Genomic DNA, 27,887 nt, shown 5'->3' with positions numbered 1-27,887 from the left:
ACAGAATTTCATTGAAAAGACACAGAAACTAAGATTTTACTTTCTGTTCTCCCTCTGAAGCTACAGCTACTCAAAAGAATGTCAGTAGTTCTTTTTTTTCTGGAGAAGAAGAAATGAGAACAGAACAGATTATTGTGGGTGTCTCAATGCTAATTGTCCCCTGAGCTTCTAGGAAATTACTGTGAGCTGTAGTACTTCATGCAGAGTTACAGCAGCAGATGTGCTGCAATGAGTTATGCATCAGTTTCACATCTTTCAGAAAGCAAAAATAAGGCAAAGAATATTATCTAGGCCATGATATTCCAAGACAGCCACATCACTGTATTTTTTTCCCTGAACTATTACAACATTTGCATGATCCTGTCTACTCAGCCATGGATGTCTGGCTACTTTTGCAGTAATCAGGCCCTATACTTTACTTTATAGTTTATTATAGGACCTATAATTTCTTGTGTCAGTTCATTCAGAAATCATGAATAATATTATTAAGGCCTCTGTCTTCAAACCAATGAACTCCTAATTCTCCTAAGACTTGGTAATTTCCAATTCAATGGTCTCATTTCCAATCCGCTCACTCCAATTCCCCCACGTGCACATTCATGAGCTTTATTGAAGACAGAGGTAAAATGTTCCTTTATTTGAGAGGGAATACCTGGATTACTTTTTATTTTGACTGAGGCCTCACCATACAGCCTCCACAACTTCTTCCCTTTACTTACACAGACAAAAGCCTTTTTTTTGTTATTTTTTTGTTACTTGTTTGACTTGCTATAACAGGTCTCACTTAGCTTAGCAAATATTTATCTACATTTTCTGCCCCATGAGACATTAATAAATCCTCAATAATAAATCCTTCTTCTCATCTTTCTGGGCTATCAACTTACATTACACTTCTCAAACAAAGGACTGATGTTTTCATGTGGAAAATACTTTCCAATTGTCTTGCCTTTGACATATCTTAATCAGTTTTTACACTTGTAATGAAAATAAAGCTTCCTCTCTGTTGAAACTAGCTAGCATCCTTGGTTCAGCTGATTTCACTAAGTAATTCCACAATTTCCTAAAGCTCCTCCTCTTTCTTCTTTGAAATTAAGAGTCTATTATGCTGAACTACTTTTCAGTATGATTAAAATTGTGATCTTTCAATATAAGAGACTCTTCACAACAGGCTTACTTACAGGTCTTCAGTCTTTATATACATCCTGTTTTCCAGTTAGAACAACAGGAAAAAAATGGTCTGTGATGATGTGGAGGGAGCATATTTAATCATGTTTGTGAACCTTGGGTTTTTTGGATTTACATGCTGTGCTCAAGTATAGCATATAAACCCTATTGCTAATCATTATATAGTTGATCAATATTGATTGTGATTCTAATAACACTTTTTCATAGAATCATTAAACAAAAGCCGGAAGACTTGTTCAAGTACCTGTTCTCTGCACCTGCTGATCCTCTCAGACAACAAATCTGAATTATTCTTTTCTTCATCAAGCTCAAGTTCCAGGTGAGACAACTTGTCCTAAGTGGAACAAAGAAAAGCAACCTCAACACACTACTTTCCTCTTCAGATTGCTATCATTTTCCATCCTCTTCAGATTGCTATCAGGGCTCTCTTCTTTAAACTTCAAGGACCCATAGTGTCTGAAAGACTAAGCTTGGAAACTGAAATGCCTCAAAACACACAGCAAAAGACATGGCAGGCAGATAAGGCTTTACAGTAAATTTGTTTGACAGACATAAAATAAACATTTTGTTTCCTTTTTTTATCACTCCAAACAATTTCAAGAATATAAGAGAAATTCTGTAATGTTTCTATTGAGACTTTGAGTGTCTGCATTACATTATATATTTGAAAGACAAATTTCTGTTTATCTGAGTACAATGACATAGAAATGTTTGTTTATGAAAGTCAAATGACAGCCTAGTTGAACTGAACAGTTATGATGCCCTGTAAGAAGTTAGAGTTACAATGTTATTCAGACTCCTGAAATGAATTGATATCACAGGCTGAAACTTATAAATATTTTTGAAGTTCTGAATGATGGGCCTAGAAATGAAAGTCATGCAAATTTGCATGACAAGCTCTATATAAAATAAATTAAAAAGAAATTAATTAAAATTATGAGAGAAAATTCTAATTTAGAACATATCATGTTGCAATAGATATGCTAACAAATCACTTTTAAAATATACCACATTATTTTCTGCAGTAATACTACAAGGATTTTCAACAACATGAAGCTATTTTGATTCCTTCCAAGCAGAATCCATGTGAAACACCAAAATTACTTTCATCTCTTCAAAAAAGAAACAAACCCATATGAATGTCTTTTACCTCCATTAGTTTGATTTGTCTCGCCCGATCATCTTTTAAGTGGTTTTTGGCTTCCAGTTCATACTCCAAACTTTTCACAGTCTGTTCCAGTAACTGAGTTTTTGTTATTGCCTCATCCTGAGCTCTCTGGTGGTCCCTCAGGTTTTCTTCCATCAGGCGCATCTGAAGCAATAAGACCATGGGAATACACTTTGTACTTCCTATAAACAAGGGATGGCAGTAAAGGGGGCTCACTGCAAACACAGCAGATCTGGATGCATGACAGGAATTCCACCGAGTTACTGGCTTTTCACAGTAATTTTTGTTTTATCCACAAGATGGCACCAAGAAAATAAACTTGGATTATGACCTATGATGAGATGCTTCACACTACATGTTTCACACTGACAATTATCCATGGTGTGGTTCTTTAGATATTAGATACAGTTGGGTGTTGCTATATTTTATATATTAGTAAAGGCCTGTATGCACAAACCAGCCTTTGAAATAAGTCGTGATATTAAGGGCTGAAATCCTTGAAACTTGCCTGCAGAAGAGAGAGTAAAGCAAAACAATATCCTTGTGTACAAGGATAAGAATGTAAACCTGTGTGTGTTAGCCAATAGTAGCTTGCTCTGCCCGCAAACCCTGTAGACCCTATAAAAGGTGTGTTAATAATAGAAATAAACGGCATTCACAATTACTTCTGTGAAGACTGGTGAACAGCTCGGGGGTCTTTCAACATCTGGCGCTCCGACCAAGGACACCCCTGCGGGCAGAGGGGCTTTGGAGTCAGCGGAGTGGATCTGGGCATTAGACGTCGCGGGCTTGGATCGGCACCGGATAGGCAGCCTGAGCGCGGTGAGACGCTGAGCGGTAGGACGTGGAAAGTCAGGCTGCTGGGGGGGGCCCAGGAAGGCAAGGGCGTGGTAGAAGGGTCGCAACCTTCCCCCTTGCGGGTGGCCGTCAGCATGGAGGCAGAGTTTGCGGCGGTTAAAAAACTGCTTCTTGGTATCCTCGTTAAACGAGGCGAAGCAGCCCAGGAAAAGGACCTGGATATGCTCATTATATGGGCTAATTGTCATGGGCATTTGCAGTGCTCACACTGCTTTTTGCGGTGCAAGAACGGACTGATATGTCGGCTCTGATATGGGAAATGGCAATTACGGAAAAGAGCAAGGACACTGTGTCTCTCGGTCGAACTTGGCAGATTGCAATTAATACCTTAAAAGACAGAAAAGCGAGATATGCTGAGGCTGTGAGCCCCGTAATTCTACCTGCGTCACAGCGGCAGATGCCTTTACCTCCCACTGCTGGACAAGCACTCCTATCTATGCTGCCCATGGAGAGAGGGAGGGAAAGTCAGAGAGAAGAAAATAAAGAAAAAAAAAAAAAAAAAAAAAAAAAAAAAAGTTCCACAGCGAACGCTGAAACAACGAACAGAATCTGTTCAGTTATGGCAGGATGTGATACATCCAGAAATATTTGCTTCATTTTTGGAGTCACTTTTAGCATTACAATCTTATTAAAGTTCCATCTTTACCACCCTGGAAGAAAAGAAGCCAAATTTAGATTGGTTTCCACCCGAACCAGGGGGACATGGGGGAGCACTGAGGTGGGTGCAGAGAACAAAGGCACCCTGGGGGCAGAAGCAGCGCAAGAAAAGTTCCAAGGCCATGCTGATAAGCTGCAATGATCGCCGTTGTTAGCACCTGGCCTGAGAGACTTTTCGTGTAACATCGCCTGCTTTTGTAAAATCGTGCCCTTTTTTCCTCTATCGGCAAACAACACGAGAGATTGAGAGAAAAAACTGCATTTGTTAAAGTTAACTTTGTGAGGTTTTTCTTTTCCTTTCTCTCCGTTTTCCTCGTTTTCCTCGCTGCAAGAGTATGTAGAGAATGTGAAGGAAGATAAGAGCAGAGCCGCAGCAGCAGCAGAGTGGGCAGTCCACCCCCCCGGCTCCCTCTCTAAGAAGAAGCACCCAGATAATACCCAGTTTGTTAAAAAGTTATAATTTATTGGGTTTTCAAAATGTTTTTATATGCCATTGTAGAGTTAATTTTGTGTTTTAAGTAATTATGAGTTTATGCAATTGCAGTTTTTAGGATTTCACTAGAGAAGTTATTGTGATTCTTTGAACGTTTAAAAAAAAAAAAAAAAAAAAAAAAAGAGAGAGAAAAAGTGTTTAACAGAAGTTGCCTTGCAATAATTGGTTTAGAACCTAAGGTTAAAACATGGTATGATTTACAGCTTCTAGGAAAACCTTCCAATTAATGTTATCTACAGAAGAGATTTATGGTTTAAAAAATAATTAGTTAAGAGAACTTTACTGTACAAGACAATGTTAAGTTCAAGTATATATTATCTATTTGCTTGTTTTTTCCACAATTTTAATCAGGTAATTTTAATGTGAGTCCTTTTGTTATATAAAGCACATATAACTGCATATACACCAATTTGGATTTTGGGTTTTAGTTTAAGAATTGGACTTAATGTTTCTGAAAAAATGTAAATGTAGTACTTTTGAAAAGTGCTACAAAGCTGGATGGCAACTCGCCAAATCCTGTGTTGTTGTGGTTTTCCTCTAGAAAAGCTGCACTTTCAAATCCTAACCAATTTAAGCATATACTAGGCAAATTCCTGTTATGAATAAGTATTTTTAGTAACATTTGCAGTTATTGTGAGTTATTCTCAAATCTAGATGACATAGAATTGTGATGTATTTGTTACATTCTTATAATCTTTATAGTGAATTCATGTTACTGTTATATTGTGTTTAAAAAGTATATATCAAACTTTTAGTTGCTTTTTTGTACTAACAGAATAATATTAAGTTATGATTTTATTTAATATAGATTAAGTGTTAATAGAATTAAGGATAGTTAAGTTTTATAATGTTTAGGCTTGAATGTTTTTAAGTTAAGTTTTCTAACTTAGATATTCTTTTAAGGTTAAGTTTGTTATTTCCTTTTATCATATATAATTATTGTTAGGTTTAAATATTGTTTAATTTAAATTGTTTTGTGTTTTATTGGAGACACTTGTTTAAACTGAAAAGTATAGTTATTTTCCTAGAGATATGAAGACAGCGACAACTGAAACAGCAGTGATGGAACACTGGTGAACACCTGCTTGTGGATAGAAGTGAATGCAGTCTGTGACACCCTTGACTTCATCAGGAGTTCTATTGGTTGTTGCAATCTCTGCAGTTTTGTTTGTTATAGCTTTCTTATTTTTCAGTGTTTCCAGAATTTTAAGAAGATGTATCATTGCTGAGGATCAGCTGCCATAGGAGAGGCTTCAGATTAAACCAACTGCTGCATGGTTTAATTGGTCTGGTACCTAAGGCTTCTGATCATTTGATTTGTACAAATGTATTTTAACAGTTTGCTGTGCTGTAAGCATCTCATAGCTGCTACTATTGGGAATCTTGTTTTAGAAATATGTTATGAGGCATCTTTCCAGTTTAAAGCCAGGCCCTGGCCAAGCCTTGACTTTACCTGGAGGGAACGTTTGCCATCAGATCCAGATGTTTTCTGTACCAAATCAGTATTTGAGTCACTTTTTGACTCAGCAATTTGACCCTGTTGATATGACAGCTGGATCAGTTTTGAAGTGGGCTTGGAGAATCATTTCCGGAGGTGATTACCCAATCCTTCACTGATTGTTTTGTTTCTGTTTGCTTGCTAACTATGGGATGCTGGTGCAGTGTTTTAGTAATTAATAGTAGTTTTATATTACATATGTTATTAATAATGTTTATGATTTAATTGATTTTTAACCAGTATAAGTTCTTATTAATTGTGTATATGGTTTTGTGTTGCTGTTGATGTTTATAACAGAAGTACATCTCATTTTATTTTTTTTTAAGAATACGGGGGAAATGGATGCCCTAAAAACATTTGATTAGTGTAATTCATTAACTTCAAGGAGAGAGGTGCCTGTGTTTTGTTGGCAGGTTCAAAAAGGTCACCTGTCCATCTGACCAGACTGTGCCTCTGAACACACGAGATCCAGTGAACAGAGAAGTCATCACACGGCCTTGGTACTCCGGACATGGATCAGAAGTGGAGCTGTCAGGACACAGTTGTGTCTGAGCACTACACAGACAGTTGCCAACAGAACTTTTATGTCGTTACTATGATGTTATGTCTCTACCAATTTTTCAGGTATCCTTTGTTTTAAGATTTAGAAGGATCTGAAGAACAACTTGAACATCAAGGCCCTCAGTCACCCATCAGCTGCCAGCTGACATCACGGGAGCAGTGAACGTTCCAGGACTGAATCGTGTTAGAGAAATTCTGTAGAAGATCTAAGAAGTGTAGAGACTCCATTTAACTGTATATAAAGCAAACTGTAGTTGTGTGCTTACCCTTTCAGCAAATTGCTTTCACGCTTAGACTACATATATACCAAAGCACGTGTGTTAAAAGTAGTTATATAATAGGTTAAGATAGTTTAGCCTGTGTAGTAATTGTTATGTTAGTATAAAGTATAAGTATTCCCCCTTCAAGAGCTAGTGTAAGCATCTTTGAAAGTTCATTTAACGATTGGAGTTTTAGCTGTGAGTTTGCAAATATGGTGTCATTTGCATGGAACAAACTGCTTATGGTAATTGTGTTGTGTATAGTCCTGACCAACTGTCTGCTAACTAACATCCAAAAGAGGCAGAACATGTGGGTCACTCTGGCACATTGAACTGGCCAAAAGTCAATGTGTCTAAGCCTAGCCACACCTGGAGATCCTTTCGCACCTGTCTCGTAGGAGTCCCTGAATGGGATCCTCCAGCATTTAAAGATTTAATTAGTAATGAGACTCAACTGAATCAACTGGCAATGTTGCAAGAGTGCAATTGCACTGTTGGCTTCACATTAAGACAACCTGAAGCCTGTTGGCAAGCAAAAAATTACCAAAGTTCTCAACGTTACAACCCTCAGAAGAATTAGATTTGTTAAGTTCCACCAATACCTCAGGTGGATGGATAATGTTTGAACCCCGACAAAAAGTCATTCTAACAAAGTAATGTAGCCCTGAGCTGCAGTCAACCCTATAGCTGATCTCGTTACTACCACTGAAAGTAAAGCCTTTGTTTGTGGTGCAATCTCACAGGGCAATTACCAAAGCGATTACCTAGTTCCATGTTCCTAATCTGTGGGGATAGAGCATGGAATGGGATTCCTGCTAGTCCACATAGAGGACCCTGTTGTCTTGGGAAACTTAACTTTGTTCCACCCAAGCTAACACCAATTGTTGAATATAGCTAGCAAAATGAAGAACATCGAACAGTCAAAGCGAAGCCTGAATGAATTAAAGTTTAGCCACCCTAAAAAGGCTCGCTTGTTCGACTAAGGAAGGATTGAACTTAACATCCACAATGTTAAGTGAGCTTTCAGCTGATGTGAGTAGTGTATGTCATGCAGTATTATGAAATCGAGCTGCAATGGACCTTTTGCTCTTGGCACAGGGACGTAGTTGTGGGGAGTTTGAAGGCATGTGCTGCTTGAATCTTACTGATCATTCAGCTTCCATCCATGGGCAACTGCAACAGCTACAGGATGGGTTACATGCCCTAAAAGAAGATAGTGACCCCACTGGAAGCTGGTTCGCCAGCTGGGGCATCACCGGATGGTTGACGTCTCTTGTGCTAGAAGGGGGACGGACTTTACTTATTATGTTAATTTGGGTGACAGTCTAAGTGGTATGATATCTTATCCAAAGCCTGGTTTGTGCAAAAAGAGAAAGGGGGAATTGTTGCTATATTTTATATATTAGTAAAGGCCTGTATGCACAAACCAGCCTTTGAAATAAGTCGTGATATTAAGGGCTGAAATCCTTGAAACTTGCCTGCAGAAGAGAGAGTAAAGCAAAACAATATCCTTGTGTACAAGGATAAGAATGTAAACCTGTGTGTGTTAGCCAATAGTAGCTTGCTCTGCCCGCAAACCCTGTAGACCCTATAAAAGGTGTGTTAATAATAGAAATAAACGGCATTCACAATTACTTCTGTGAAGACTGGTGAACAGCTCGGGGGTCTTTCAACAGTTGGGCTACCTGCTGAGGACAAAAGTTCCTATTCAACTGTGTGTCTTCAATAATATTATCTGGAAAACCTTCATGGTACTTTAAATATATACATAATTAGTGAGAGGGGTTTTAGGAGAAATCATGACCATTCCTTGTGTGTGTAACTTAACTTGTAAGAGATATATAATATAGGATGAGAGTTTTTTTTCCTTAACGGTTTTCCACATTCTTCCTCTGTTTCAAGGGCTTATTTTAGTAATGAAGCTAAAATAATGTATCAGTGAACATTCAGAGTTCTAAGTCCTGACACTTGCATGACTTGGTGAACAGCTGGTTAAGTGCAGGGACTTGTACATTAATATCCTTTTATATGCATTTAATGTTTCAGAATGACATTGAATTATCAGCTTTCAAGATGAGTATCTTCTGTGAATCCACACAGAACCCAGAACAGATGCAGCAGTGAAGAACTCCCATGTTGCCTCACAAGACTGATGTACTGTTTTTCTACTCGACCAACATGATACTCATGTTGCCAATGATCGTTACAATCCTTGGCTTTTGATGAGACTCTCAGAAACGATATTTTTTTTGTGCACTGTGACACCGAGCCAGGAGAATTTTGATAGACAACAGAACTTCATGTTCAATGGAAGGACTATTTATACTTGTTAAACCCAAAGAAGAAAGTGGTAATAAGGACTTTCAATTTTTCTGGATATTTAGTCTCACAGAAAGTCAGCTGTTTAACCTGCCTTTCCTATATTTTGTTTCCTCTTTTGCAGTTTGTTGCCATATTACATTTTAAAGCCCTAGCATATTGCCTCATGGAGATGTCAAATTCCACAGTTACTACTGTTTTGTCCTTTGTATACTGGTTGGATTATCTTTTTGTCAAATAATAGTTTATTTTGCTCTTTAATTTTTTTCTCTGTGTTTGTTTTGTAATTTTAATAGATCACACTAGAATTATTTTTAGTAACTGCAAACACAGAGTGTTTACACTGCATAAACATACATTTACATATTTGATGTATGTATTAGTGTAGGTATCTACATACAACTTTATTCAACTCAAGAGCTATGTTCTCAAAATCACTGTTTTATCTTTCATTTCTCATCAAGAGTCTTCATCCCTTTACAAAGGCTTTCCATCCCTGAATGGAATAAATATAGAAGGAAGACACAACAAAATATAGGAACTACTCTTTCTCCTATTGCTGTTCTTTTAAATTTAATTTATAACAAATTTTCTAAGGGGAGAGGAAACTGGAAAAATCCTACTACTGAAACATTCCAGACAGAGAAAATATCTGTGACCAATGTATTCTCATAGTTTTTCCAACTGGAGAGCAGGTATATGCAAATTTTTAAAAGACTGGATTGTCTTTATGGTAAAATTTACATACAACGAGGCAGACACTCAAGACTGGATGATTCTTGGTTGCACAGAAATATTTGTCATTTAAAGCTGCACCTTGGCTCATATGAAAGAAGAGAAGAATGTATTTTTGCATGTTTGTTTGGTTTTCCTAAATAACAGGTGAGTTTTTCCTAATCAAAAACATTTCTAAGTTCTCAATCCTTCAGCAGCAGGCATTAAAGGTCAGCAGATCATCAGTGGAATCCCTGTCATATCACTTGAGGTACATTCATTTGTCAAACACTGCATTTACCTGTCCTAAACAGGAACCCCCATTTCCCCATCAGAAATAACATGCTGATCATCACCATGAAAAATCAAACTCAAAAGCCTGCTGAGATCAGCCTCTCATGATGTACATGAGAGTACACAAAAGCATGATAACAAACATTCATTATCTTGAAAACTGCCTGCACTGAATTCTAGGTCAAAGTTGAGAATTTGTCACTGAATTTATGAGTCATTACCTCATCTTGCATTCTTATGTTCATCAGGCGTGATTTTTCTACCTCAATATTTTTCTCCTTCAATTGCCTCTGGAGATCTATAAATTCCCTGCGATTTTTCTCCTTGTATTCATCAAGCTGGCTCTGAAGCTCTAGAGTTGATGTTCTTGAGATCTCCACCATTTCAGACATCTGAGCAAAAAGTACATATACAAAAGGTTCCATTGTGTTTAATACAGCAAGTTTTTTTCCCTCCAGCTTCAGTATTCAGCTCAGTAGTTTCAAAGAGAAAATTTATCAAACATTCCCAAATAAATTAATTTATATGCAGAAGTGGGAAAACACGAAACAGTAAAGTTAATTTCTAACCGCATGTGTGACAAGACATGCTTTTTGTCTGTTCAGCAGTTCTTCCAGCTGAGTGACACAATGAAGTGCACAGCCACACTTCAGCATGTTGGTATTAGCTGTACAGTTTACACACAGACAGCACAATAAATCTGATGCAGAAATTTCAAGCATCAGCTGTAAAACTCTGAAATATCACTGTACTGTACATGAGAACTGAGCTCAGATCTGGGATCTGGTTTATACAGAACTGGTTTACAATGCCATTTTGTGATAGTGGTGTTCCAGTCATCGTTCCAGCCCTGAAAAGCTTTTAGTAAGAGCTTCTAGGTTAAAGAAATTAATACTAAACTTTGTATTCTACTTTTTTAATACATTTAAAAATGTATAATTCTTTACAATTTGCCAGTTCATTCACTTCTATCTGTTAAATACTCAGATCCCTGCAGCCTCTTGGGGGTGAACTCATACCTCCTCCTGTAACTTCTCAACAGTCTTAATCAGTTGCAATCGTTCATTCTCCATTTCATTCTTTATCTGCTTTAACTGCTCCTTCTGCTGAGTTTCATCTTTCAATTGCTGACTTATCTGCTGTCGTTCCTGTGAAACGCAACGGATGTTCTCCTGCAGTAGATTAAAAAATATCATGAAATGTAGATCATCTTTTCTAATGCCTTAAAGGTATGTTACTTAACACAGTAATACCAGCAGCTGCTGTAAAATTAAGACAAATTTCAGGTTTTACAGTTTGCTAGCTAGTATAGGACAAACACTGATATATCATGCTAGAAACAACTGAATGTCCATTTATACCTCTTTTCTTAACTCAAGTATTAAAACCATGATGCCATTGGGAATGTTGCTACCAACTATCCAAATGCTGCAGTTTCCTTGGTGTCTGCCCATTCAGTACACTATACTGAATTTCATTATTTGAAATCTGGATTTGAAATCTATAGGACAGCTTCAATGGTCAATTTAAGTATAATCTCTAATTTAAGTGCCCTTCATGTACAAAAATCCTTCAGCACTTTTCAGTGGAATTGGCTGGCCAGTCACAGTGTAACTGCAAGTCAGGCAAACAGCCTGTCAGCTGCCAATTTAAAGCCAATACTTAGTGGCAATTAATTACTTCGTGAAGAAGCTAAAGTGCCATTATATGAAAAGAGAACAAAATGGGGGAAATGAAAAGGAGTCATTTGTTTTCACACTAAACTAAAAGATTATTCTGATATTTCTCCATTTTTTCCAAACAATACTAGTTGAATGTTCTCTTTACAAAATTAGTAATTCATCTCAGCTGATAAATGAAAATTAAAAATGTCTTTCAACTTACAATGCTCTGCAATGCTAATTCTAGATGCCTACCATTATCTACCACAATGAAAAGATAAACTTCCTATTTTTCTACCCATTGAAAGGATTCCATGTTCTGATTGTTTAATTTAAAAAGCACATATTACTTGACACTGCCATCCACGTTGACATAATTGTTAGTTTTTAAGATATCACAGTACCATATATACTATGGTTAAAGGGATAATAATTAGGTCATTTCACTTCTCAATGGTACAAAAATGTTGAGATGTATTTTCCTGAAACACTACCCTACACAGAGGTGGCTACCCTAGAACAGAGGTTAGAACACAACACGAAATGCTACAAAAATATTCCTCACTTAAGCACCCATAAACAAAATTCCAGTATAGAGGATGATTTTAGATGAAAGCACTAATGCAAACAGTCTATTACAATTAAGTGCACACCAGCTCCAACATTTCTGATTAGAAATCCAGAATGGAGGAGGAACAAACGTGGCTGTTTCCAGTAACTGTTACAGTTCTATTGGTATCGTCATTGTCTTTCTTATACTAGACCACCATTACAAGTAATTTGTGCTATGTAAAAAAGCAAGATGGGAGAGTCAGGAATTACATTTCCACTGGGATACACATTATTACAGTGCCAGAGTTTGTCGTCTAAATTGTCAATGGTAACACAAGGCCAAATCAACATACTGCACAACATTATTCATTAGAACAACTCTAAAGACAGAAAGGCTGAATTGTTCTAAACAAAAGGGCCACTGATTACATCCTGAGGTCTGTTAGTGCTCATATCCGGTGGACAAGAGTGTAGAATTAGAAAGAGGATTAAATTTAGTGTGCCAGAATTCAGACGTAAATTGTGAATAAAATGTCAAGACAGACTCTCCTGCCACCTTCCCTAGAATTCTTTCATTTGGAGACCCTGCTTGGAGGCAGCATTATTTGGCACAATGCCCTGAAGGATGCATACACAGAAAAAAAAGAACACTTTTCAAGCATCTTGAGCCAAAGCTAATCAAGATGCAGGAGATGTGTACGGTGCATTGATCCATGTTACACAGCAAGGTCGAGTCAGACTGTGACAGAAGGGAGTTCTTAGGGGAGTGTGCTAAATGCAAGCCAGGGATGAGCAATGTGCCCCTACACTGACTGTGCAGACAATCAGTGATACAGACATGCAAACAAGGAGAATCAGTGAGAGAGAGCAGATAAACAGATTTAAAATGAGAAAAAAGAAAAAAAAAAAAAGAAGAAAAAAGAGAAGACAACCAAAAACCAAGCCTGACCAAAAGCCTCAGATGAAACACCTATTCATGAAGTCACAAGAAACATCAACTTAAAAACATCATTTTGTGGAAACAAAACTCACCCATATTGTTAATACCTTATATTCTTGAAGCACATTCAATTTTAAAGACAAAGTATTTTCTTGCTGTCATTATTTTTTCTTTTTGCCTTAATTAACTGAACCATGAGAACATGCTGGTTAACACAGACTTTCCTTGGCTTTTAATCCACTCAGAGACAAGTTTCATTTTCAGATTTTCAGAACAGAAATGTAAAATTTATGTTGAAGACAACAGGGGAAAACATCTATTCAATTAAAAAAGTAGCACTAGCAATTTACATGTACCTCACTTTTGAGGGGTACATATAATTTTGATAATTTAAATTATCTAAATTCTTCTTGCTCTTACCTGCACATCTTCTAGCTGGCTTTCCAAAGTTTCTTTTAATAGTAACAGTTCTTTCCCCTCCTTTTCAGCATGTTTCAAAGCTTCTTCTAATTGTTGCTTCTCTTCCTGCAATGATGAAATTTGATGCATTCAGAAACAGTGGCCAGGCCTTTAATCTGACAAGTAAACTGAGCTGTAAAGTCTTTTCACTCTGGTCTATCCAAAGGTGTGATTTAGTTTTACGCTGGTTATCAATGGGAAAATCTTTCCTACATGTCAGCAAACTGCATCCTGCTTCTTGACAACCTGCTGATTTTCCTTACCCTTTCCTATGGCACTGTCCATCCTCCTTTTAGTCAGTTTTTATTCTACAATGAATCCATTGCAAAGCAGAAGACTACTTAAGGGGCTTGTTTTCTTAATTTACCTCATATGTCTTTAATTTTTCCTTCATTGAATTTTCTTCTCCTTTCATATTATCAATTTGTTTGTGCAGCTCCTCAATTTTCATCTCTAGCTCAGTAAGCGTTCTCTTCAACCGTTCATTTTCTTCCATCAGCTCTTTAACTTGATTTTTTACACTATTTCGCTCCTCTTGTGCAGCATTTTTTTCACTTGCAAGGACAGTAGCACTCTATTGAAAACAAATCATGTCATGTTTAAAAAAACAAAGAAGAATTGATGCTGTTTTCCAACAGGAGTTCCATAAAGCATCACAGCTAGGATACAATATTAAATATCAACAGAGACGTCAGCATTTTTTCTCCTTGGGCATATCAACAGATAAAGTAATATATGATACCTGAACAGTCATCATTTTCACCTTAACATCTTCCTCTTTATTGCCCTAAAATATTTCATTACCAAATCCCATTGTTAGGTAATTCCAAGTACACCAAAAAATTTAACAGATAGGAAAAGCTATATGGACTTTTAAGGAAGAACATATTTATGAAGAGTACCTTCCACAACAACACAGAATTTAAGCAGCCTCGCCCCACTGATGATTCCAAGCATTAACATGCAATACACAACATCCATGCAACTATTGCTGGGGCTGCAGAGTAAATGACAGATTTAATATAAAGAGATCTTGACACTAAATAAACAGTGGTAGTTCAACTTGTATTGAATACGAAGTTCAACTTGTATTCAAAAAAACACTATTTTTTTCAGAAATTCAAATCAATACATAGCACAAACACAAATTACAATAATGAACAATGCATCACAACTTATGGCACTGGATTTTTGACTCTTTTTTGCAGGGCAGCTGGCTGCAGCATGATACTTTTCAGACCTAATCATCAGCTTACCACTTACCCTCTAAAACACCCTACCATTTACTGTGGAAACCATAAGTGGAAGTACCTGTCTATATTGTTATACTATCTATACTCTTGTAACACAGACCAGGTATGCACTCATAAACATTAAATTCTGTAAAGATCAGGAAGGATTTAATCTTTGCTCTTCACTGACTTCTCATTCAGAATTCCCTCCGAAGAACATAAAAGAATACAGAATATAATGGCTGGTTCTTGCTTCTAGGCAGTTAAGGGTTGATACAAAACAATGCTCTGTACAAAGATCTGGTTCTCAAGTGCAGCCCCACTGTCTTCTACAGCAAGACTTTAAACAACAGCAAGAACATCAGAGCAAACATAGGAATGGATCTAGACCACATTGTTTCTCTCTCATGGCCGAGACTGAGGCTTACAGGCAAAAAGAGGAAGAACAACCATGAGGCAAGCCTTTCATCATTATACACTCCCAGCTTTCACTGGTTTTCTTCCATGAATGTATCATCCATTAATTTCTCTAATCCTTCTCAAATCCATTTATACTGTAGGCCTCTACATTATCTGGTAACAATATGTAATTACACATTCATTATTGAAGTACGACATTTTTCGCATGTGAAATTGTGTTTATCTGGGTGAAAACAAAAGAAATCCCATCAAACTACTCAGAAACTATTTTGTGAAATATTTTATGAAAGCATAAAAATAACTTTTCATTTATTCTATTTTTGATTGCTGCTCCTGATCTTCCCCTCTCCTTACCCAAAGGAATAAGTTATATAAAAGGGTGTTTACAAAGAGTGCCCTCACTAGACTATTTTCTAGCAAGCAGCAGCTTTAAAATCATGCAAATTAGATAAAGCGGTAACTCAGAAAACACTCAGACTGTCTACAGGGTCAATGAACTTATTATACAAAAACTGGCAGCATAAGCAGGCTGACAAGTTCTGGTCTTTTGAAAATCCTGAAAAAACTTGTTCTTCTAAGTACATGACTAGTTAAAAGCTTTGAAATAAATCTCTGTAGGTGCTTTAAGTTTTCACATACTGAAATTCTGAAATTTCAATAGCATTTATATATTCCTTTAATTTTTGCTTTCTGCATGCAGCAAAGTTTTACTAATTAGCAAGCACTTCACCAGTGGCTCCTTTTAGTCTCGTTTCTCCTTTCTGGAGCTGAGTGAAAGCAGCTGAGGCATGCTGGGGAGTTCAGGGAAAGGAATGTTGATTTGTCTGTTCTTTTTCATCCAACTGCCTACATGGGGCTGCACAGTAAGAGAGGACTGCAGTAGACCCAACATCAGATGTGGGGATTCCACTTCATCAACCATGGTTTGCTCTACTTTCTCAACACAGGAAGCAGTATTTACTTCAAAGTGGATGCACACATGCACAGAAGCAAACAACCCAACGATCCTCCTGCCCCCCAAGATCCATATACATAAATAAACACAGAAGTAATATCTATCTCTATATATGATTTAACCTAAAGTTCAGATTACATTCATGCCATTATTCTAGAGACCTGCTCCTGCCTGCTTTTTGTACATTAGGACACAGATCCTAACATTAAACTAAGCTGTTATTTGCTCTCCTTTTTCACTACATTTTTCAGTAAGTTAGCAAGAAATTAGGTGAATACATGTAAAATACAGAGAAGGGCAAGTTGCAAGTACTGTCTTTATTAACCTAATTTAAAATCCTGGAAATAAATTTGATATATAAACAAAACCTTCCTAAGGTTCCAGCTGATTGAGTGACCAGCACCTAACCAGCAGATCTTCACAAGTCTCCAATGATCTTGGCATCATTACAAGGGTTACACATGTCCAAACAAATTCTCTAACATGTTACAGACAGAATTCCTTTCTTCCACACACATACTTTTTCAAGATGGTAGGAAACTCTCTTGGCATATATGGGGAGTTGTACTGTACTGTAGTTGGAGAGTGAACATGTTTCCTACTTATATTCTGAGGAGAGTACAAGGAATTTTCTTCACAATGTGGTTTCATTGTACACATTGCTTCAACATCTTTTCAACTTGTTTCAGACAAGACTGAAAAGAAACACAGGAGTATCTATCTTATCAGTTTACCTTACACAACTGTACAACACACATAAGGCATGGAAGATCACCCTGAGGATATTATTCAGAAGGATACCATACAAAACAATCCAAAAGTACCTTCAATTTGATAGTGAAGTTTAAACAAAGTCAAGCCACACAAACACAGGTTAGATGTTCCTTGTGTAAGAAAAAGCACACATAGCATCACTTCTCCAAGAGCCAAATTACACAGCTGGATTTAGACAGAAAAAAGCTTGTATTCTTTTTTCCGTAGAGTACTGAGAATTTCATGCAGAGCTTCTTCACTGGCACAAATGAAGTTTCCAGATTATAAGAGCTTTTGGCAATGTATGTAACATATAGCATATTGCCAGAGAAAGTTATCAAAAGTCTCCACAGCTTGTATTCTCCACTGTTAGTCTTCCCTGGCACCCCTCATCACCTTGTACCTCCCCTCCAGCCTGCCCTTGGGAAGACAGGCAAACATGACAACAAAATGCCTAGGGATCACTGGAGAACATACACAAAGCATACAAGCACTGAAATGCAGTTTTGACAGACCTTGTGGCAACACTATTAGGGGAGAACCTGGTGGAGAGACATCCCTGTCCATATATTGAACACTTACATAAGGTTCAGGCCATACACGGCTACTGCTGACGCACAGAAGGATTGCTGTGTCCTTTGCTATGGAACCCCTGCACACAGGCAGTGTGCTCAGCAGTCCCACACAGCCAGCAGCCAGATTATTCTGCACAAACCATAGGTACAATTTAACATTGGCATTAGAGATGCCTCACTATACTCTGCAGACATTTTTTCCCTAACAAAACATGGAAGTAGAAGATATGAAAACCACAGCATTGAAATGACATTGAAATTATTATGTATGTTGATAAAGTCTGAATGGCAATCACCGTGCTTCATAGGCTGGAACTGAAAGTGGCAACAAGGAGAGTTTAAACTGTCCAGGAGTATTTGCCAACAGCCAGGGGTAATCTCTGGGGTTCTGCCTGCATGAACAAGGATGTGTGTTTCCACCGAAAATTCAGTTCACACATTTAAATAAAGGAGCTGCAGGCTGTTTGCAAAAGCATTCAATTAGTGGCTTAGAGTGGTGAGGGTGAAAGAAGAAGGAAAACTGAACATTGAAAGGATAGTAAGCACAAATGAGGAAAAAACCAGACAGGGAGAGATTGTGCTGTGGATCCATTTCCCTCAGTCCACATGTGACTTGCTTGTAATGGTGCTGCACATAAACAGTGTGAGTTAACTAATGGTCCTCAAGGCTTAATGACACAACATCAATTAATGGCTCCCATTGGTGCCCATTCATAAATCTTTTAAATTTATTTATTTGAGGATGTTGGAAAATTTCTGGCAACTATTTTAACTAAGTTTATACAATTTAACCCACAGTAACAGAACTAGGTGAAGGTCACAAAGAAATGATTTAAGTTGAATATAAAACATTAACAGATATTGTTAATATAAGAACTTAAGTTCAAAGAATTGTGGATCAGTCTCTTCAGAAAGTTTAAAGGAGATTATGCACATAAACATACAGAGCACAAAACAGACAAAACTGGTTAAACAAGATTCTTGTCAACAAAACTTGGAATGAAATACTGTATATTCAGACTTATTTGCCATATAAAGGAAAAAAAAACAACCTCTGCAAAAATTAGAGCCCCTCAAAAAACAGGAGGAGAAGGGAGCAATCTTATTAAATTTGAAGCGGGCTCTTTTGGATCTTAAAATTAACATATGTGAATTCCATTTTTTCAGTTTCTTCTCTATGACATAGAAAACATTTATTTCTTTTTAGTCACACTTACTAGTTGTGGCAGTATGTTTTAGTAAACCAACTTCTTACTGTTACTATTTACTGCATTGTATTATACACTTATATTTATGTGAGTAAATACCCTATACCATTTTGCTTATAATTCTTATTTACTTGCATTTGTTTTGTCTTTCCTTTCAATGTGCCTGTCCTCACTGTCTTCCAGGGCATTCAGTGCCTTTTAGTCCCTCTGTCAGGACAGTTTTACATTCAGATATTCATCTCCCCAGTCTCATAGGAAACAATACATTTCTTTTAATAACCTCAGCATTCAAAGACTTCTTAACCACACTCATATCACCTTCTTATTTATTACCTTTGAATCCACTGAATATTTTATTATACTTTCTCAAATTTGATCATGTTTAAACTCCTGATTAAGACTGTGTAAGCCTTATCAGCAAAATTAAATTACAGAGATTAGGAAACGGAGCTGGAAATGGGTTGCAAATTTCTGGAAAAAGCTGAGAATAAAGAGAAAAAAGCTTGTCTAGAAGAAAGAAAACAGAGTTGTACAGAGAAGTTCTCACAATACAAAGTCCTCTGTGACTGACTGAAGATAAGCTTCTGCATCCTGATGTTGTCACTGTGCCACAGTACACATGCAGTAACTTTACTTACTATTCCAGCAGTGGACTCAAGCCAAATATTATTAATATTAATATTTTATAGACCAAATATTAAGTTATCAAATCCTAAAAGAAATATACACTGAAAAAAATCAGTTTTTAACCAGAAAAATAGATCATACATGGCTGAAGGTAATCCATGGTGCTCAATAACCACTGACTTTTTAATAGTTCTCATACATTTTAATACTAAGCTTAAAGGATTAGTCAATTAGCTTGAGAAGTTAAGAGTTTACAGCAGAAATGAGTGAGGCAATAAATTGAAAGGACAGTTTCACAGCTAACGTATCCAAAACCAGCCCTAGAGAATATGGAGTCTGTTGTTGTCTCTGTCAAAGACCTCCTGAGGCAAGCCACTCAGCCAAATCTTTCCAGAGGATCAGTAACTACATGCTCCTTAACTTCCCCAGTGTTTGAGACACTGGGGTTTGGTTTCCACAGATTTAAGTGCACACCTGCAACTAAAGTGAGCAAAAATTGTACCCTGAGTATATCAAGGACTTTATAATGACTAACAATGTTAACCTAGGTATTTTAGTTTGGAGATGCAGAACTAAAGGATCCTCTCAACACTGATCTCTCTACGTCTTACTTTCCTATATTTAATACAGGGAATCACATTACTTAGAAGATGGCAGCTGTATTGAGAAAAGGAATTAAAAATTTGTGGAAAAAATGTCTATAATTCTTTCTCCAGAAGATGTTTTCAATAGTATGTACAAGCTCCACTTAACTCCTAACAGATGAGAAGTGAATGAATGCATGCACAAGTATTGTCTGGTTTGCTATGTACACCTGCTCTATAAAATTTTACCTAGCATAGGTCTGCTTATCTGAGCCACACAGTCACAGCTGCTGGAGTTTATATGCATGTGGCATTTGGTTTTCAGCTCTAGGCCTATGGAACATAAGAGAACTTCAGCAGTAAAATACATTTCCCTCACCTTCCATATTACTCCTTTAAGGTGTTTTGCCTAACAAGAAATTAATTTAATAAAGCTTGAGGTTTTGTCTTTGTATAGAGTTATACATGTGTCCAGAAGTATTTTTAAACATACTAAATTTAGTCAAGACCAGGTTAAAATAAAACAATAAATGTTGTTCCAACAGCTTTGTTGCAAAAAACTCAGTAAAGCAAATATATTTATACAGTAGTCTACTCTGTACTTTGTTACAAGCAGTGAACAGATAGTATAAAAGGCATCAAAGTCTTTCCCAGCACTCATTAGTGTGTAAATCTAAAGAAACTGGACAGAACACCCATCAAGGTTCTTGAGATGCAAATGAAATGTTCAGTTTAAACCTGAATACAGAAAAAAATACTTTAGGATAGGAATGCAGAGAATATTCTGTGGCTCCACACCTTTTTTTTACCACACCCTCAACACTGGCAAAGACATAAGAGAGGTTGTGTAACTGATCATTAAAAAATAGTTTTGGCTGACTTCAGTGTTTTAGCTGGTGGAACTCCCCTTTAGCAGTGACTACACACTATGGGATCCTTAGAGTCCTTTTACAAAATAAAGGAAGGCTTAAAGAGTGTGGAAGTTAAGTACCTCATTTGCCACATATTACAATCATTAAATTTTGGCTAAATCCAATGTTTATTGGGCGAAAGTCAGCAAATTCTTCTAAAACCCTTTACATTTCTTTCCAGAATCCCATTCAACTGAGTATCAGGAATTGCATGTCCAGGTCTCGGCTACCCAGTGCAGGAAGGACATTGAGGGGCTGGAGCAGGTCCAGAGAAGGGCAGCAGAGCTGGGGAAGAGTCTGGACCATAAGTCTGATGAGGAGTGGCTGAGGGAGCTGGGGAACTCAGCCTGGAGAAGAGGAGGCTCAGGGGTGACCTTATCACTCTACAACTCCCTGACAGGAGGGTGTAGCCGGGTGGGGGTCGGTCTCTTCTCCTGGGAAACAGAGACAGGATGGGAGGACGTGGCCTCAAGCTGCACCAGGGGAGGTTTAGGTTTGACATCAGGAAGAATTACTTCTCAGCCAGGAACAGGCTGCCCAGGGAGGTGGTGGATTCACTGTCCCTGAAGGTGTTTAAGGAAAGACTGGACATGGCATTTGGTGCCATGGTGTTTGGTCACTGAATGGACTCAATAATCTCAGAGTCCTTTTCCGAGCTAATTGATTCTATTATTCTGTGAAAACTATTTCAACCAGTTAATTGTTTGTTCTTTAACAGCCATACTTGAAGAATAACTCTCCATTCAAAATGAGCTGGGGCACAAACTGGAGCTTTTTAATGGAAGTAACAGATTTTCAATTATTTGTTTTCATACTCATAATTGTGCAATCTAAGTAAATGACAGGATAATATTCAAAAATCTTCTGAAAAAGGGAAATGGTGTTGCTGCTCACTTCATTCTATTCCTGGATTAGAACACTTCAGGTATCAAGATACTGGCTGTTGAAACCAGCTCTGAAGACTCATGGGACACCTTTTTAGGTTGATGGTGGACTAGTTTAACTTCTTGAACTACATATAAGAAGTTTCATGTGGCTTCAGGGATTCATATCTACCCAGCTCCCTCAGATGATCCAGACGGGGTAGCAGTCATGGAGATATCAAATATCTATTGTCTTTTCCTCTTCTTTTTGTATATAAACAAAATAGTTTTATTTAAACTAGACACTGATTTTCTTAGGTAACATGCAGGTGATTTCCAAAGAAAGAAAAAAACCCCAAACATTCAATACCCAAAGACTGACACCAAGGGAAAAAAAGACAAACATATTGAGTCTCCACATAGGGACAACTCTTTAATTGTAATCATTATTAGCTCTTCTGTAAAGGAAGCTTCTGAAATCAGTATTCAGCTACAATCATCTAATTTTCAAAGTTCATGAATACAAATAACAGGTCTTTATTTCTGCTTCTAGCTCTCCTTGTAGTTCCAGCATTATTACCCACTGTTTATCTTTAGGCAATTCTTCTAACCCCAGACACTATTTCTTAAATCAGTTGGAAGCCTTGGGATGAATAATAGAATAACCATAGGATAGCACAGATAATTAAATCTCATATCTCTACAAAACAGGTATAAAAAAACATTAAAAATGGAGTGTTAGGCTACCAACCCTCCCAACCCATTCCACCTACTCCCCAAAAGAAGGTAACAATAAAAACAACAAAACTTCTGGAAAAAAAAAGTCTAAATGGCTGCACTTACTGTTTTTCTACCTGACACTGTTTATATTAATTCTTCCCATCATCTCAAACTGAGGCCTAGCCAACTTTAACACATGGCTATGTCTTTGGAAGTTAACTATTATTAGTTACCTATTAAAAGGGTCAGTGTTTTTTCCTCTCTTAGCAAGGTACACTGCAACCAGCTTAAATTCTCTGCTGTACTTCAAGAGATTATTCAGTAAGCAAGTGCACAAATTTACAAGTACGTCAGACTTGGTCTCTCATTTCATTTCAGCTAGAGCCACCCTACTAACTCGTTAAAAACTCATGGGTGGCTGTTTAGAGAAAATATTTGTTTTCTTACAAGGTAATTCTCACTGCTTGAAATGGTACCATGTCTTTATTATTACTTCCAAAACTATTTAGGTTTTCATTTATGAGATGCAATGAAAGATTTAAATACCTACATTTGAAGACTGAGAATGCAGCCCTCTTTTACACTGAGCATGTTAAATAAAATTTTCCAATTTAGGCATGACCTAACGTTTATATAAGTTATAAAATCCAGGGCCAGGAAAGTATTAGCCTCTTAACCAGTACCTTCATCAATGTCATTTTATCCCCCTGGCTATGTAGCATGACATACGCAGATTGGCTTATGCTAACAGTCTTTTGAAGGTCAGTTGTTGGATAGACTGGAGTGAAATATTAACTAACTCTGTGTCCACATGGCTCCCTCCTGTTTGACAGAGTCAAACACCTCCCATACATACACAAACGAACATATACTGTCACGAGACAAACCACCTGAATACATAAACTGGCATCTGCTAACAAGGATTACAGATCCTCCTGATGGCATTAAACAAGTACCTGGCTTTACAAGCTCTTGCCAAGCTTCAGAAATGATGAAAATGAAGAATCATACAATCCCCATTCCCCACCCAGACTTACTGAAATAGTCCTAGCAGAGGAAGGTCCGCAGTAGTTAAATGACTATTACAGATAAACGGGATTATTTCTTTCTTATCCTATAGATATTGTCCAATCCAACTCAAACAGAACTCTGCAGGACATTTTCCTGAGAGGCCTTCTTGACACTATATACAGTATAAAACCCACTCAGCTGTAGTTTCATGGTACTGTCTGCACCCAAACACACAAATGTACCCACCAAATAAATGGAGGAGTAAATTGGATGGAAATGAAGGATAGAGGAGGTGGAACTTAAAGACACAGTCACCAAGTTACATAGAGTGCTTTAGAGGCACATTTTATATTGCTGACAATGCTAATACTCCGTTTGGTACTTCATTAAATGGGTCCTGAAAACATGCATGATGCTATTACCAACTTCCTTTCCACACACAGAATGGACATGTCGGGCAAAACAAATCAAATCTGTCCCCCAAATTTTTATATACAGTTCTAAAACAGGTTTTTCCAATACCAATACCTATTTCAGGAGTGCCTGCACCTTTCCTTCCACCATCACATTTCTGTCTGTGTAGCCTCCCTCTCTTCCCCGCACTGCATCTGTGTTTGTACCACACTGAAAATCAATCAGAATCTTACCAGGCTTTTAGAAGGCTAGTAAAAGAGGGCAGAAAATGAAAGGGGGAGAGGGGTTAGGTCGTGAAAGATGAAACATTGACTTGGACCAGTCACTCCACCATTTGACTCTGTACACATTTTGTAACACAGATCTGTTACAAACCAGCTTCTGTAACTGAAACAAAAAAGTGTTATTTCAACATGGCAAAAGCTGCCTCAGGCAGGCAGAGGAAAAAAAACAAAAACCAGTGGCATTTCAAATCCTAGATCACCCTTTCTGAATCTTTTTCAATTGCTGTGTATCTTGTCTGAGATGAACATACCAGCCTCAGACACAGCATTCAGGATGCAGATTGAGATGAGTTATGGATGTATGGATAAGAGCATACAACAATGTTTCCATGCCCAAATAATTCTCATTATATCATTTGTTTCTTTTACTGCTATCAAGACCACGGGTATATATAGTTTAACAGTTACATACATTAAATCACTTAAAGTACCAAAGTGGGTTTGCAATGCTCCACACTTATCAATCTTCACTTTTCCCTGAGTAACTTGAGTAACCACTGTTCACTGTACAGCATTATTCCAAAATAGGTTTCCAGAATATACTAGATTTATTTAATTATGTTTCATTTTACATGTCAACTATGAATTCCAAGCCATTTCTACAAAAAAGGCACACAGATTATATCCCAGTATCATTTGGAATGCTTAAGCCAGTTTTTAAGTCTCTGCTCTATGTGGGTGATTTTTATTAGCTCTGAGGAAGACACATTGTATTATCAGGTTAAGTAGAAAAAAGATTCAATAGTTACTTTTCATTCCAAAGCTTTTGTGCTAGATTCACCTAAATTAACAAGATGAGAAAAAACCAAAACCAAACCTTCTCATGTATGATACCCAGAGATTTATATTTTTTTCTTGTCTTAAAGGAGGACCATTTTAGTTCATAACATGTGCAAAAGGCAACCACTGTCTTTTGCTGTTCCTTTGCACTGGTAAAATTCCTCCTTCTCTTTAATTATAACATAATCATATGTAACACATACATGTGTTAATGGTAACATGATCACCAGCTTCGTTGCATTCTTAAATGTGCTGATAAATCAATCAGCTCTAAACTCTGAGTGTCTGTTTTATCATTCTGAGAACAAGGTCAGACATATGACATGCCAAATAAATCAGTCAAGGTCAGGCTTAGATAAGCTTTTTCATAACGTGATGATTACAGCTTTTTCTGAACAATATCATTTGTTCAGGCAGCTTCTCTAAATACAGATGTAAATTTGAAGTGCTGTGCAGTTTGCAACTGCCCTCCTGAGCTGATACAATTTCAGTGGAATTTGAACAGTACTAGTTGCAATATGCTACAACCTTTTACCTGCAGCATTACATTCCAAAAGCTATTTCCAAATTTTACTGAAACAGTGGCATTTCATCTATAGTGACAGAGCACTCATGGTTAAAATACTACAATTCTGGACTGTTGTGTTGTAGAGTCAGATTAAAAAATATAAACTTTTCTATGACATCAAAAACTGGAGTAGAATTCATATTAACCTCCGTTCTAGCATTTGCAGTTATGGAGAAATATATTCTTAATCAGAAAGATGTCAAATTTTTAATTTATTATTAAATTAAAGGTAATTATTACCCCACAGAGGTATGTTATGGAAGAGTAAAATTTTCCGTATTGTTAAATGGAAATAGTCTGGTCTCAGTCTCAATAAAAAAGAAATGAAAATGAAAAAATGAGAAATGAAAAAAAGAATAGTCACAGCTGTCTGAAGACTACCACAAGCAAAAGACATAACACAAAAAAAAAGTTAAAAAGGTAAATTGTAGCAAAGAAAAAGATAGCCACAGATCTTAGTATCTGTGGCTTTATTTAAAATTCTCTGTTAAAAAAGCCTGAAACTAGACAATGACAACAATAAAAACCCACCAAAAAACCCCAAACTAGCATCACATTAGTGAGCACGAGAATAGAATCATAATGACAAACAACCCCGCTCTACTCCTCTATCAGATAACATTGAGTATGTTTCTAACATTATTTGCAAACAGATCTATGTGGCACTCTAATCACACAGACTGAATGCACTGCACATTACTTGCCAACCTATCTGACACCACCAGCAGATGAAAATTCTGTTGAACACTGGCATAAAAACAACTTCCTTTCTCCATGCAAAAAAGCCCTTAACAGCCTATATATCACAAAACACCCTTTATTCATTGTACCAATCTGGATGATTTTGAAGCAACATAAGTACAAACACTCTTGTACACAGAGGTCCTGATACAACCTGATCTATCAAACATCCATATCCACACTTTTTGTATGACAAGCCACTATTACAGCATTTACACTCCTGTTTTGCTCATCAAATACAACAAAATGGCCCTTCCCACTAATCTTTGATGTAGATTTCTTGTGTCCTGCCATCAGGTATAAATTTTTCCACTTGCAGTAATATTAAAATAAATAAAATAAAATAAATAAAAATAAATTAACTGGGCAAGTAGCTTCAATTGCCTATATCTCCTGGGTATTTCAGATTAATTATAAACCAAATAATTAACAATATACATAAGACCACAGCAGATCAGTCCGGAAACTTTCTGCAGAGAATGGTTATACTTTCCTGATAAATGATATATTAAACTCGACAACTAATCTCAGCAGGCATAAAGATAATGCTGTGTTTCAAGAAATCATTGAGTACAAATACTAGCAAGATTCAAAAGAAACCAAAAACTAAAAAAAAACACCACCACCTTCTAATTAAACATGCTAAAAGTTTCACTTCAAATAAAAACAAAAATTTCAGCTCAAATGGGAAGAGAACTGGTACTTAGACCAACATTAATCAAATAAATTTCACTTCTTCACATCTTATTAGATTTACCATTAGATAGACTATGTCACGCAAGTAAATAAATGCTATTTATAAATATCGCTAAGCCACAGCAACCCAGTCATAGAGCCATCTCCCAGACTGTGTTATTGTTATGCCAAACAGACTACTCTTTCATTTCTTGTCAGTCGTAATTACAGTTCCATAATTGAAATACAGTAAATTACCATGCACTAACTTTGAAAGATGGTTCATTGAGGTTGAGCTGTCACTACAATTACTGTGTAATAAAAAATGATAATTTAAATGTTCTACTTTTCTCTCAAAGAAAAAAATTAATTCAGTTCATGCAGCTCAGACAAGTCAAATATCTTCATGATGATGTAAAACAAAGAGAAACAACACATTTAGGCAAAGCCAAACAATCTCAAGTACAAGTCCTAGGCTACATAAACAAAGTAGCATTTATAAAATTGTCTAATCTCTAAAGAAAATTGCACATTTAAAACAAACCTTTAAAAGGATAATCTTTTGTCAGAATTCAGTCATACAATACCTATCCAGCATCTTCTGCATGAGCTCCTACTTTGCTCACAGAGCATATAAAGATTTGGAAACTTCTTTCCAGCCTCAAGCTTAATTTTTCCCTCAGTTCTGTGTTGTTTTAGGTCAGGACCAGCAGAATAACTACATCCCACCTAAGACCAGTGTAGGTAACATACATAAATTAGCATGGATATTTCTAAGCATAAAACTGGGCCTACAGTTCTGACATATTGGTTAAGCACAGTTTGCCTGCAGAAATTTTCTCAAACATTTGAGAAATAGAATGAGGGAATGAAGAAAAGACACAAGAAGCTGTCACTGTAAAAAGAACGCTCAAAACTAAGAAAACTGTCCACATACAAAAAAAAAA

The 27,887-nt window shown here is 36.9% G+C and overlaps 1 protein-coding gene across 11 annotated transcripts in view; it reads right to left on the bottom strand.

The window, feature by feature from the left end:
- The window catches only part of CGNL1 (cingulin like 1), a 60,360-nt gene that overhangs the window by 10,034 nt on the left and 22,439 nt on the right, over window positions 1–27,887 (bottom strand). For all 11 annotated transcript variants that reach the window (XM_086848938.1, XM_086848939.1, XM_086848940.1 and 8 more), the window contains 6 exons: window positions 13,987–14,193; window positions 13,581–13,685; window positions 11,027–11,179; window positions 10,229–10,399; window positions 2,336–2,497; window positions 1,430–1,519 (listed from right to left, as the gene is read on the bottom strand). In XM_086848938.1, the coding sequence (XP_086705064.1) occupies window positions 1,430–1,519; window positions 2,336–2,497; window positions 10,229–10,399; window positions 11,027–11,179; window positions 13,581–13,685; window positions 13,987–14,193 (888 nt within the window). The remainder of the gene's footprint in view (window positions 1–1,429; window positions 1,520–2,335; window positions 2,498–10,228; window positions 10,400–11,026; window positions 11,180–13,580; window positions 13,686–13,986; window positions 14,194–27,887) is intronic.

The sequence above is a fragment of the Cyanistes caeruleus genome, chromosome 13 (assembly GCF_971803275.1).
Source record: "Cyanistes caeruleus chromosome 13, bCyaCae1.hap1.1, whole genome shotgun sequence".
Lineage (NCBI taxonomy): Eukaryota > Metazoa > Chordata > Aves > Passeriformes > Paridae > Cyanistes > Cyanistes caeruleus.
The sequence above is the reverse complement of the archived record's forward strand: the minus strand, read 5'-3'. Positions and strand labels throughout refer to the sequence as shown.